The 10,916-nt window shown below is 67.3% G+C and overlaps 1 protein-coding gene across 1 annotated transcript; it reads left to right on the top strand.

Moving 5' to 3' along the window:
* Positions 1 to 804: 804 nt before the first annotated feature.
* Positions 805 to 10,211, top strand: KLF16 (KLF transcription factor 16). Its single transcript, XM_061188900.1, has 2 exons — positions 805 to 1,346; positions 9,179 to 10,211. The coding sequence occupies exons 1-2, from the start codon at positions 890 to 892 to the stop codon at positions 9,478 to 9,480; spliced, it is 759 nt and encodes a 252-aa protein (XP_061044883.1). The 5' UTR covers positions 805 to 889; the 3' UTR covers positions 9,481 to 10,211.
* Positions 10,212 to 10,916: the final 705 nt, after the last annotated feature.

Raw genomic sequence — 10,916 nt, 5'->3', positions numbered from 1 at the left:
GTCTCCGGGAGCGGCGAGGGGGACCCCCATGAAAGCGGGCGAGAGAAGGCAGGGGGCGCGCGGTCGAGCAGGGCCACAAACTGGGGAGAAGAGGGGGAAGGGTCGCGCACGTGGCCGGGGGGCGGGGCTAGCCGCTTCCGCACCCCCACCGGGCCACGTGGGGAACGGACCCCTCCCCCATCTTGACCTGGGGCGCGCCCGGGCCAGGGTGGAAGCGTCCGAGGAAGGGGCGGGCCCCCGCCGGCCGCGCGCCCCAGCGTGGGGTGGGCGAGCCCGCGGGGAGGCGGGGCGCGCGCCGAGCAGGGAGGGGCGCGCCCTAGCAGGCGGGGCCTTCCGAGGAGGGAGGGGCGTGCTCCGGAGGCGGGACCGTAGCGGGGACCAGGCGGAGCTTCCTGGTGTGAGAAGAGGGTGCTCGGGGAAGCGGACCAGGGGTGGCCGCAGGGGGAGGGGAGGGCCAGAAGGGGCTGGCTCCCCGGCCTGGCGCCCCGCGTGGGGAAGGAGCACTCGGAGAAGAAGGGGAGGCGTACTCTGCTGCCAGAGTAGGCGCGCCAGGGGGCGGCTCCTTCGGCCCGGCCCCGCCCCCGGCGGCCGCGCGCAGCAGGCAGGGTGGTGGAGGGCGCGCCGGGCGGGGGGCGTGGCCGCGCGCCCCGAGGGGGCGTCCTCCGGGCGGGGCGGGCCGCGGCCGCCCCCGCGGGCTCCGGTGCGTCAGGGCGCGTCAGGCGGGGCGGGGCAGGCCGAGCGCGGGCGGCGGCGGCGGCGGCGCGCGCCGGCCTCCTCCTCCTCCTCCTCCTCCGCCTCCCGCACTCGAGCAGCCGCCGCCGGCCGGACGGGCGCCGCTCCCGCCGCCTCCGCTCCGCCCGCTCGGTCGCGCCGCCCGCCCCTGCCTGGCATGTCGGCAGCCGTGGCGTGCGTGGATTACTTCGCCGCCGACGTGCTCATGGCCATCTCCTCAGGCGCCGTGGTGCACCGCGGGCGACCGGGCCCCGAGGGCGCGGGCCCGGCCGCTGGCCTGGATGTGCGCGCGCCGCGCCGCGAGGCCGCCCCGCCCGGGCCCCCGGGGCCGCCGCCGCCGGCCCCCGCCGTCCCGGGCCCAGGCCCGGGCGCCGCCGCCGCCGCACCCCACCTGCTGGCCGCCAGCATCCTGGCCGACCTGCGCGGCGGGCCCGGCGCCGCTCCGGGGGGCGCCTCGCCCGCCTCCTCTTCTTCGGCCGCCTCGTCCCCGTCCTCCGGCCGCGCCCCCGGCGCCGCGCCCGCCGCCGCCAAGAGCCACCGCTGTCCCTTCCCGGGCTGCGCCAAGGCGTACTACAAGTCCTCCCACCTCAAGTCGCACCTGCGGACGCACACAGGTGAGTCTGGCCGCGCGCCCGGCCCGCGCGAGGGCGGCCTCCCGCGCTCCCCCCCCCCCCGCCGGGACCCCGAAACTGCGTGGCGCGTCGGGGGCGGGGAGGGGGGCGCGCCCGGGCCGCCGCCGCGCCGGCCGGGAGGGCGGGGCCTTGGTGGGTGGGGCGCGCGCGGGGGGCGTGGCGGCCACGCGGTGGGGCGGCGAGCGGATGGCGGGCGCCGAGGTAGCGGCAGGGGCTCGCGGGGCGCGCGTCGCGGCGGGGTCCGCGGGCGGGATCGGGGCTCCCGGGCAGTCTCCTTCGCTCTCGGCCTCGTTTCTCTTTTATTTTCCGTTGGTTTCGGATCTGGTTGGTGGGCATTATGGTCGGAGCGTCCAATTCTGAGGTTCTCGTTCTCTCTCCTGCCTTGGTTTCCTTCTCTGTAGAAAGGCAGGAGGAACCGCGCGCTGCCTCCGAGGTGGCCGCGAGGATTCACCCCAGAGAGCGGCGGAGCGCCTGGTGCGGAGCCAGGTTGGGGGGTGCCCGGCACGTTTTCTTTTCCTTTATATGTATTTTAATAAGGCGGAAGGCAGGGCTGGGAGTGCGGGTTAGGGCTTGAGTCTGGGGAGGAGGGGGACCCCTGAGGGTGTCACGTCCTCAGTGCGTTTCGCAGCTTCCTGGGTCCCCCCCCACGCCCCCGCCTGCAGCGGGAGCCAGGAAGGCTTGGGGGCGGGGGAGGGTTCCGCGCGACACTGTCACGTCTCACAGCCCAGCCGGGGGTGGGGATGGGCCGCTAGGGAGCCGGAGGCAGGGGGCTCTGGCCACCGTTTTACTCTGTCACCTCCTCTTTTTCCTCCCGTGGGTCCCTCCAGTCCTCCCCACGGAGTCCCACCTTCAACCCTGAGGATTTTCTCTTGGGCTGGGGATCTGGGGATGGTGGGCCTTCGTCACCAGCCTGAGTTTGAACATTGGAGGTTTTCCTTCTGTTGGGAAGGGCAGGGGAGCTGGGTGGGAGTGCACTTGGACTTGGTGGTTCTGTCCGTTTCTAGCGCATTACGTACCGCCTCCGGGCTGCCTTCTCCTGAGGACCGTTATGGGGGTCACGTCGGGCAATAGGGTGCATCAGCTTGGCTCAGTGGACACGCTCCCACTGTAGGAACACGTGGAGCGGGTGCATGGAAGAGGGGTTGGACCTAGCGTTGTGGCAGAGACATGGATGGTGTGACCCCTGAGAGTGGCTCAGACCCCCTAGTGCTCTAGTTTGGTTTTTTCCGCATTCTGTTCGAGTCTCTGGGTCTGGTGAAGGGGGTGGCCACCTCCCTTCCCACTGTGGCTCTGTAGGGACACTTCCCCAGGGTATCCTGGGATGCTTGAGTACCCACGTGGGCCCCCAGGCAGTACTGGCTGCCCCCCTAAGCCTTTGGGGGAGCAAGGACTCCTTGTCGAGGGCCTGGATGTCAGTATTACCATTCTGGTTTTAAAGAGAAAGTGAGGCCCAGGGGACTGAGTTGAGGTGTCCCGGTGATGGGTGGGGGAGGGCAGGGTGCCATCCCCCCATGCCTTGCCCCCTGGATAGTAATGGTGCTGGGTCCTGGGGTGGGGGGGTGCTGCTCCTGAGAGTGAAAGTCGTGCACCCAGGCACCTTTGGTTCCGGTTTTGGAGGATTTGGGGCACCTTCGTGCTCAGTGATTGCTAATTCAGCATCTGTCTAGTGCTCAGGACCACCAAACCCTACCCAGGGTCTGTGTCAAGGCCTTTGGGTTTTTCCAGCCCCCAGGGGAGGGAGCAGCTGTTTTTATGCCTGTTTTGGGGTGGGGAAGCCATGCTTGTCTTGGACCTCTTGTTGCTCACTGCTGGGGGCAGGCCTGGGGAGTGATCTGATGAGGAGCTTTAATTAGATGATGGCTGTCTGCTGCGCCGTTGTCCCCCGAGGGCCTTTGGGAGGGAGTCCCGTTCCACCCGCCTCTGCCTGATGACCGCTCTCCTCTGTGTAAAGTAAAGAGAGCTCCCATCCTGGCCTGGCCCCATTTTACAGATGAGCAAGCAGGCCCAGCAGGAGCCAGGCGAGTTGAGTGTGGCGTCTCATCATCCCTGCTCCATTTGGCACAGAGGCTTGGGGTGGGGAGACAAAGAGGGGCGATGGGGTCTTTCACAGGGCCACCCAGCTGTGGGGGAGCGGGGACGGCTGTCCTCCGGTCCCCTGTGTCTGGCCCGCAGCCCCTGGCCCAGAAGGAGCTCTCCTGCCTCCAGTGTGGGGCAGGGAAGGACTGGGAAGCTGCAGGAGATGTTGACGCGGTTGCCGTGGATACCGAGAGGGAGAGGGAGGGAGGTGGGGCGGGGGCGGAGAGGCTGGCAATCTACTCCTCGCTCTCCCAACCTCCCTCGTCTCCGGACTGCTCCCCTGCCCCAGAGTCCCCAGTGTCCAGCACCTTCTGGGGGGCTCAGGCCCCCTCCCCGCAAGGAGCTGAGATCTGGAAGTGGGGCTGTTAGTCTAGGGTCTCCCCTTCGGCCCTGCTGACTTCGGGGCTGGCTCATTGTCTGTGTGGGGCGTCCTGGCTACTGTAGGGTGTTGAGCAGCCTCCCTGGCCCCCACCTGGAGCACCCCCCGTTGTGACAATGACAAATGTTCTCAGACGTCATCCAGTGTCCCCTGGGCGTTGAGGCAATACCTCCAGCTGAGACCCCCTGTAAAACCCTGTCTGCTTGAGCCTGAGCAAGAGTAGCTGAGCCTTTACAGTGTGTGAGAGGCACTGTGGGGATGACCCAGTCCCCGTCCCCCGGGACTCCTGGAACACTGGGGGGACAGTGAAAGCAGCGGTGATGGAGAAAAAGGCTTCCTGGAGGAAGAGGCCTCTGAGCGACACCGGAGTCAGATGCAGCAGGGAAGGGTGTGTCCCAGGAGAGGGGACGGCACCCTGGCTGCAGGGGGTGGGGGCAGGGGCCCTGGGGCGTGGATTTGGAAGGCTGCGGCTGTGGTGGGAGGTGGGGAGGGGGCAGAGTAGGTAAGTGTGCCCTTTAATCCCAAGGGCAGGGCGGGGGTGGGGGGGGCAGGCCCGGCTTTGCAGAGGAAAATCCGTTTATGGGGAAGGGATTAGGATCCAGCAGAGGGATCGAGGAGGGGGGCCGCTGTGTGGGAGGGAGAGCGGTGGGCCACCGCAGGAATTGGGTGGGAGGGACAAGGCCCAGGACTTGGGGGACAAGAGGCGGCTAGGGCGACCGCTGTTTGCCGAACAGCCTAAGGAGGGGTGTGGGTGGTGGTGGTATTCTTTGCTGAACAGGCCCCCAGGAGGAGAGGCAGATGGGGAAACTGAGGCCCAGAGGGGAAATAGCCACCGCACCCCCCAGGGCTGTCTGAGTCAGCAGACCCCACCTCCACCCCTCGCAGAGCTGTGAGCGCCCCTAGCGCACCAGGTGGGGCCAGGAGACTGGTGGCTTATCTGGGGGGCCAGAATGGGGCAGTGCCAGGGCGCGGGGTGGGGTGCGAGTGCCCAGGACTGCCTGCCCCCCAGCCCCCTCCTCCCGCAGCAGGGTGCAGCGAGCAGCTGGGACTGCTCACAGTGTCGGTGCCCCCACCTTGCAAGGGGTGATAACCACCCCCCACCCAGGCTCCCTGATAAAGGTGGCCCAGATGGCCCGGGAGTTGGCACACGATACCAGCCTGAGGAGCTGGCCTCCCGGGGAGGGAGGGGGGCCACCCTCACCCAGTCCCGTTTCCAGAACAGCGGGGCTCCGGAACACACATGCTCTGGGGGGCCTGAACGCACAGGCACTGGGTAGGCCATCACTCCCGATGCTGAAGATGCCGGTCCGGGTGGGGCAGCAAAGCCAGGGCAGCCTGGGTTCCCCAGGAGGGAGGAGAGGTGTGGGGTGGCAGGTGGCCCACTTTTTATGTAAACGGGGGTAGTGGTGGCTCCTACCTGGGGGGTGGGGAGGTAAACCAGATGATGCACCAGCAAGCTAGCTGGTTAGCTGCTGCTGGAGCTGTAGCAACCTGAGTGCTATTCTCGGGGCTTGTAGACGCTTTGCACGCATGTGTTAAGCACCCACGGTGTGCCAGGCCTGTGCCGTCAGCTTTATGGTCAGGTGGGGGGCACATATCATACCCAGGAGAGACTGAGCATAAGCGTAAGAAAGCCGAGAACGGGGTCAGTGGGGGGGGTACCCCAGCGGGATAAGGAGAGTCTGCTCTGAAGGGTGACGTTAGCACAGAGAAGGGACGGAGTGATGGGGGAGAGGCTCCAGGCGGTGCGTGAGGAGCAGCTACCGGGGCTGCAGAGAAGCGAGGCCACAGTAAAGACTTCAGCTTCGACTCTGAGCCAGGGAGCAGAGCACAGACTGGGCGGCCCAGGCACCCACCGATGGGCTGCCGCCCCACTCCCGGCTGGAGCCACGAAGAGCCAGGGGGGGTTTGGACATATTTTGAAAGGGGCTCTGATGGGATTTGCTGCCAGGTACCACGTGGGGAGGTGAGGGCCTGGGAGACCTCTGCCTACGGTTTTTGGTGGTAACCGGTTTTTGGTGGCAACCGCAGAGCAATTGAAATGGAAAACCTACAGGAGGGGCGGGGACAGGGAGAGAGATGGGGGTGGCTAAGATCACAGAGCAGGTGAACTTCGCACGGGTTGGTCTTTGCTAAAGCCATCAGGATGGCCAGCCGCACGGGGACCCTGTGCTCTGCCCCCCGGACCTCACCATCAATTGTCAGTCCTTTTGGCTGTGTGTCCGTACTGTCCTTCGCGGCCTGCTCAGGCTTATTTCCTTTGGGAAGCCCCCTGCCCCCCCACCTGCTGCAGTCCCAGCCTTCTCCAGCTCTCCTGGGATGCTACCTTACCTGGGCCCCTCCCCCGGTGCAGTCCACCTGGTAGGTGGCCATTTGCGCAAGGGTTGGCTGCGGGCCACACACACCCCCCTTAGGTTAGTGATGACCTCAGGAGGTCACAGTGAAGGTCCCCTGTCAGACCCTTGGCCCCCAGCCCCAGCCCAGGGAGGTGGGGCACTGTCCCCCGTGAAGGCCGAGCACACTGAGCCAGGCCTGGCGCACGGTTGCCAGGACCTCCTTTCCGGCCGTCCTGAGCTCACCCCTAGTCCCAGCCCAAGTCAGAGGGTCAAGTCCACCGCAGCCCCGCCCACCGCATCCTCCTCCGGCACCCAGGTGGACTCAGCAAGACAGGCGGCCGCACCCGGCATGCCGGCTCTGAGCCTCTGAATGTTACCCTCCTTCCCGACCAGAGGACTGAGAGGGTGGCAGGTCCTGGCATCCTGCAGGCATCCGCCCGACGTTGTGGGGAGGGAAGCCTGCGCGCCCCGGGCCCCGCCACCCACGTGTGCACGTGCGCTGCGCTACCCAGCAACCGGGCGTGGGGCGGGGTTGGCAGGCGGCCAGCCGGTGAGGCGACCCCCGGCCCCGGCGGGAGTGGGACCACGTGAGCGGGGCCGGCTGGGGCTGCGGATGTCCCTGCCGCCGCCAAGCTACGTGCGGCAGCTGTGTTCCCGGCGGCTGCAGGCGTCCGGCCCCTGCGGGCACTGGCACCGCTCTTGCAACCTGCTGGTGGCAAAGTAGAGCTGCGGGACGGAGGGAGGGGAGGGCAGGGCGGGAGGCGGGCCCCGCTGCCCTAAATGGGGAAGTGAGCCAACTGCGGGGCGCACCCGCGGCGGGCTGGCCCCCCTCTCTCCCCCTTCTCCCCGCCTGCGTCCTGCAAGATGGCGACAGGGCCGCATACCCCTCGGAGGGGCGTCGCTCCCCCAGGCCCCCGTTTGGTTGGAAGCCAGCAGCCCCGCCCCCAGACTTCGGCCCTCGGGACCTGTCGGTTCCAAGTGGGGTGGGGTGGGGTGTCCCTTCTGGGGCTGTTTTCAGCCCCGTGATTCTATGGAGGACGTCCCCGCTGGGGCCCCTCCCCCAGCGGCTGCGGACTCTGCCTGCTGGATTGTTCCAGGGGAAGCATGGGGTGGGGGTGGGGGGACAGCCCCAGGGATTTGGGGCCACCTGTGGTCTTGGACAGTTGCTCTCCCCCCAGCACCACGATTGTGGCCTGTGACCCCTGGGGGAGGTGGCACCAGCGCGTCTGGGTCCCCAGCCTCCTGGGGCCTGCCCTCCCCCAGCCGTGAATATAACCGACAGGTATCCCACAAGAAACTTTCTGGGGGAAGCTGCTGGGCTTTGACCCCCCCTTTTGTGCCTCGCTGGTGGTGTCCGAGTGCGACCAGGAGGAAGGGGTGGGGGAGGGGAGGTTTTAGTGCCGCTCTCTCCTGGGCAGCCCCTCTGAAGTCCACTGGTGCCCCTCAGTGGTTCGCGATCCCTTCCCCCTCCCAGCCCTCTCCCCAGGGCGGGCCTTGAGCTTCCAGAGCAGAGATATCACTGGGTCACCCTAAGAATGCAGGTTCCCCCACCCCACGGCTGCGGGTCTGTCCCATGGCCCCCACCGCCGGCTCCTGGTCAGCTGTGCACGCCCCCACTAGGGTGCTGCTTTGGGGGTGCTTCTCTGATCCTCGGCTGAGGACACCCTTCTGTCTGTCTCCCTCAGCACCTCCCCCACCGGTGGGCGTGTTTCCTGAGGCAGGGTCAACCTGGGTCACCGCAGTCCCCAGTGCTCGGTGTGGGCCTCCCAGTGTGTAACCTACCCTGACCCCACTGGCTCCCCCTCCTGCCCCCCAGCTGGCCTCCCCCTCTTCCTCTGCTGGGTTCCGTCCAGTGCCACGAGGGGCGACCCTGCCCACGTGTCCACACTCTATCCACCCCCAACACACCCTGCAAACCCCCTGGGCATTGGGCAACACAACGCCTGGGGATTCCAGGGTCCCAGGTACCCGGCGCTGGGTCCAGAAGGGTGCAAACTCTTGGGTGCTTCATGGCCCTTGGGCCTGGGGCGTGGCGGGGGTCCCCCCGGGTCGGCTGGGGACACGCTGACAACACACACTGTTGATGAGGGGGGATCGGGCGACCCTGTTCCGGGGCGGAGACCCCCCCAAGGGATGGGCGGGTGGGGACTGGCAGGCGGGGATGGCGGCGCCCGCAGGGGCAGGATGGGCGAGGCCGGCCTGGCGGTGGGAGGGGTCTGCGGAGGAAGTTGCCGGTGGCGGCCCGCTCCTCCCCTCGCCTTTGCTCCGCTGGGGCGGGGCGAGTCCTGGGCTGCCTCGGGCTCCGCCCCTTCCCGCACCGCACCCAGGCACCCAGGGGCTGTCCCCGCCTCGCCTTGCGTCACTCCGCACCCTGCGAGTGCGGCCCCGGGGTTGGACGGGGTTGGGGGGGGTCCCTTCACATCCCTCTGCTCGTAGAGGGGCCACGAGGGTTAGCGGCGGCGTCAGGCACGGGAAGCTGCCCAGACGGTGCCCCCCACCGGGTGGTCATTTCCAAAAGGAAGGGGCTTGACTGGGATCGCGAGCACCTGGGAGCCCCCGGAATGCCCCCACAGGAAGGGCAGAAGGGAGTTTCGCGGGGGTGGGGACGGCAGGACCCGTTTGCATAAGAAGCCTCTCCGAAAACTCGACGTGCGTTCGGAGCGGACACGTGTGTGCCAAGTACACATGTCACCAAGGTGGCGCCGTCCTGGGGGTGGGGGCGCGCGGGCGCGCCGTCCTGGGAGAACGCGGTCTCCTTAGGTTCTCCTTTCAACTCATGGCAGCTGCTCTCAGTCTGATTACCATTAGTCGTAGAAATAGAGGGGAGAGTATTCACGGGGGTTCGTGAAATGAGTTGGGGCCGTTTTCTTTAAACATTCACGTCCAGAATTCAGCCTCTAGAACGAGGTGGGGAGGGATGAGGCAGATGACGAGGACCCTTGGGGATCTGATGGGACTTCCTCCTCTCCCTCTCTGCCCCCACACTGACCGCTGTCTGTCTGTCCTCCGCCTCCTCCGCGCAGGTGAGCGCCCCTTCGCTTGCGACTGGCCGGGCTGCGACAAGAAGTTCGCGCGCTCCGACGAGCTGGCCCGCCACCATCGGACGCACACGGGCGAAAAGCGCTTCCCCTGCCCGCTCTGCTCCAAGCGCTTCACCCGCAGCGACCACCTGACCAAGCACGCGCGCCGCCACCCCGGCTTCCGCCCGGAACTGCTCCGGCGCCCGGGCGCCCGCAGCACCTCGCCCAGCGACTCGCTGCCCTGCAGCCTGGCGGGCAGCCCCGCGCCCAGCCCGGTGCCCAGCCCGGCCCCCGCCGGCCTGTAGAGCCCCAGTCCAGCCGCCCTGAGCGCGCCCCCGCTGGGCCTGGGCATGGAGCACCAGCAACACGCCTACTGTCCCGGCCCGGGGCGGGGAACGGACTGACCGCCAGCCCGGCCCCTTCCAGTGTCCCCCTGAGGGCCCCCAAGATGCCCTTGCCCCCTCGAGAAAACAAGGAGGGGTCTGAGACTGGACCGGGGTCATCCGGGCCTTGGAGTTTGCTCTCGGGAGGGGTAGTGGCCCCGTGTCTGTATATAGCCATGATCGTTAACTCTCTTCCCAGCTGTTAAACAGGGACCCTGGGTGGGTGGCCAGGAGGCGTCCCCCTTCCCCCTTCGCCACCTCCCTGCTTTGAGGGGCGTGTGGGTCTTGGGGGGAGGTGGCCCAGGAAAGGCACCTCCTAACCGGTGTTCACACTTGGTCCCCAGGCCCCTCTGTCCACGTTGGGATGAAGTATGCAAAGAGCCATAGGTGAACCAGGGGTTACCGCGGGCTGCCTCGTGTCCCCCCATCCCCCGCCCCGGGAGCCCCTCACCCCGCCGAAAGCCATTGGAGACGTTCAGGGAAACGGGGTGTGGCCCGGCCGCCCCCATTCGGGTACTCAATCTCAGGTGTCCACAGGTTCTGCCCCACTGCTCACGGGAGGGGCCCCTCAGCTCCCCAGCCTCGAGGGCTGGGTGGGTGGGGACGGGGGAGGTCGTAGGGTTTCCATAGGGGTACCGGTTTTGCTTCTGAGACTTGGGGTAGGGAGGGAGAGAAGGGGTGGGTTCTTCCAAAGAGCAATTTGACTCACGGTGGGGGCGGGGTGCGGGGCGCGAATATCACGGGATGGGAGTTACTGCAGGCTTATTTATTTTCCTCTGCTGGCGCGGGGGGCTGCCCTGCCCCTCTGGGTGGGTGTGCGAGTGTGTCAGTGAGAGAGACTGGGGGAAGCTGGCCCCCAGTTTGGATGGCCGGCTCCCCTCTCCTGAAGGGGAAGAGTCCCCGACTTTGGCCTTGTGCAGCATCACGTGACAATCAATCCCTCTTATTTGGAACCAGGCCAGCCTTCGGGCGAAATGCACCCCTTCCCCGCCCTGCGGATAGGGGTGAGGAGGCCCCGGGCCCTGGCTCCATCCTGCCCCCGGCGTGGCCACTGGACCAGCGGTTGAGGTCCCGCTCACGCGGGCGGGCGGGAAGCGGGAGGGCTGACCCCCGAACCCCCTGGTATAGCTCGATTTTTTTGGACCGGGTAGAATATTTTTTCAGGCGCCAATCTCTTCCTTGATCTGGGCCCCGGTGGGTGGTCTGTTGTCCTCAGGCTTTGTGGGTGTGGGAGGGAGGGTCTGCATGGTCTGAACTTAGGATGGGGAGGGACAGATGTCACGTCCCCTCCTGGTGTCTTCCCAGTGTGGCTGCGGTTGGATTTCATTTTGGACAGAGGGACTGAAGACCCCGGCCCT

The sequence above is a fragment of the Eubalaena glacialis genome, chromosome 4 (genome assembly GCF_028564815.1).
Source record: "Eubalaena glacialis isolate mEubGla1 chromosome 4, mEubGla1.1.hap2.+ XY, whole genome shotgun sequence".
NCBI classification, from domain to species: domain Eukaryota; kingdom Metazoa; phylum Chordata; class Mammalia; order Artiodactyla; family Balaenidae; genus Eubalaena; species Eubalaena glacialis.
The sequence above is the reverse complement of the archived record's forward strand: the minus strand, read 5'-3'. Positions and strand labels throughout refer to the sequence as shown.

Bases quoted from the DNA above. Each gene is read 5' to 3' on its own strand.
- KLF16 (XM_061188900.1), top strand. From the start codon at position 890: ATGTCGGCAGCCGTGGCGTGCGTGGATTACTTCGCCGCCGACGTGCTC. The intron at 1,347-9,178 runs GTGAGTCTGGCC...TCCTCCGCGCAG, and splicing joins GCACCTGCGGACGCACACAG to GTGAGCGCCCCTTCGCTTGC.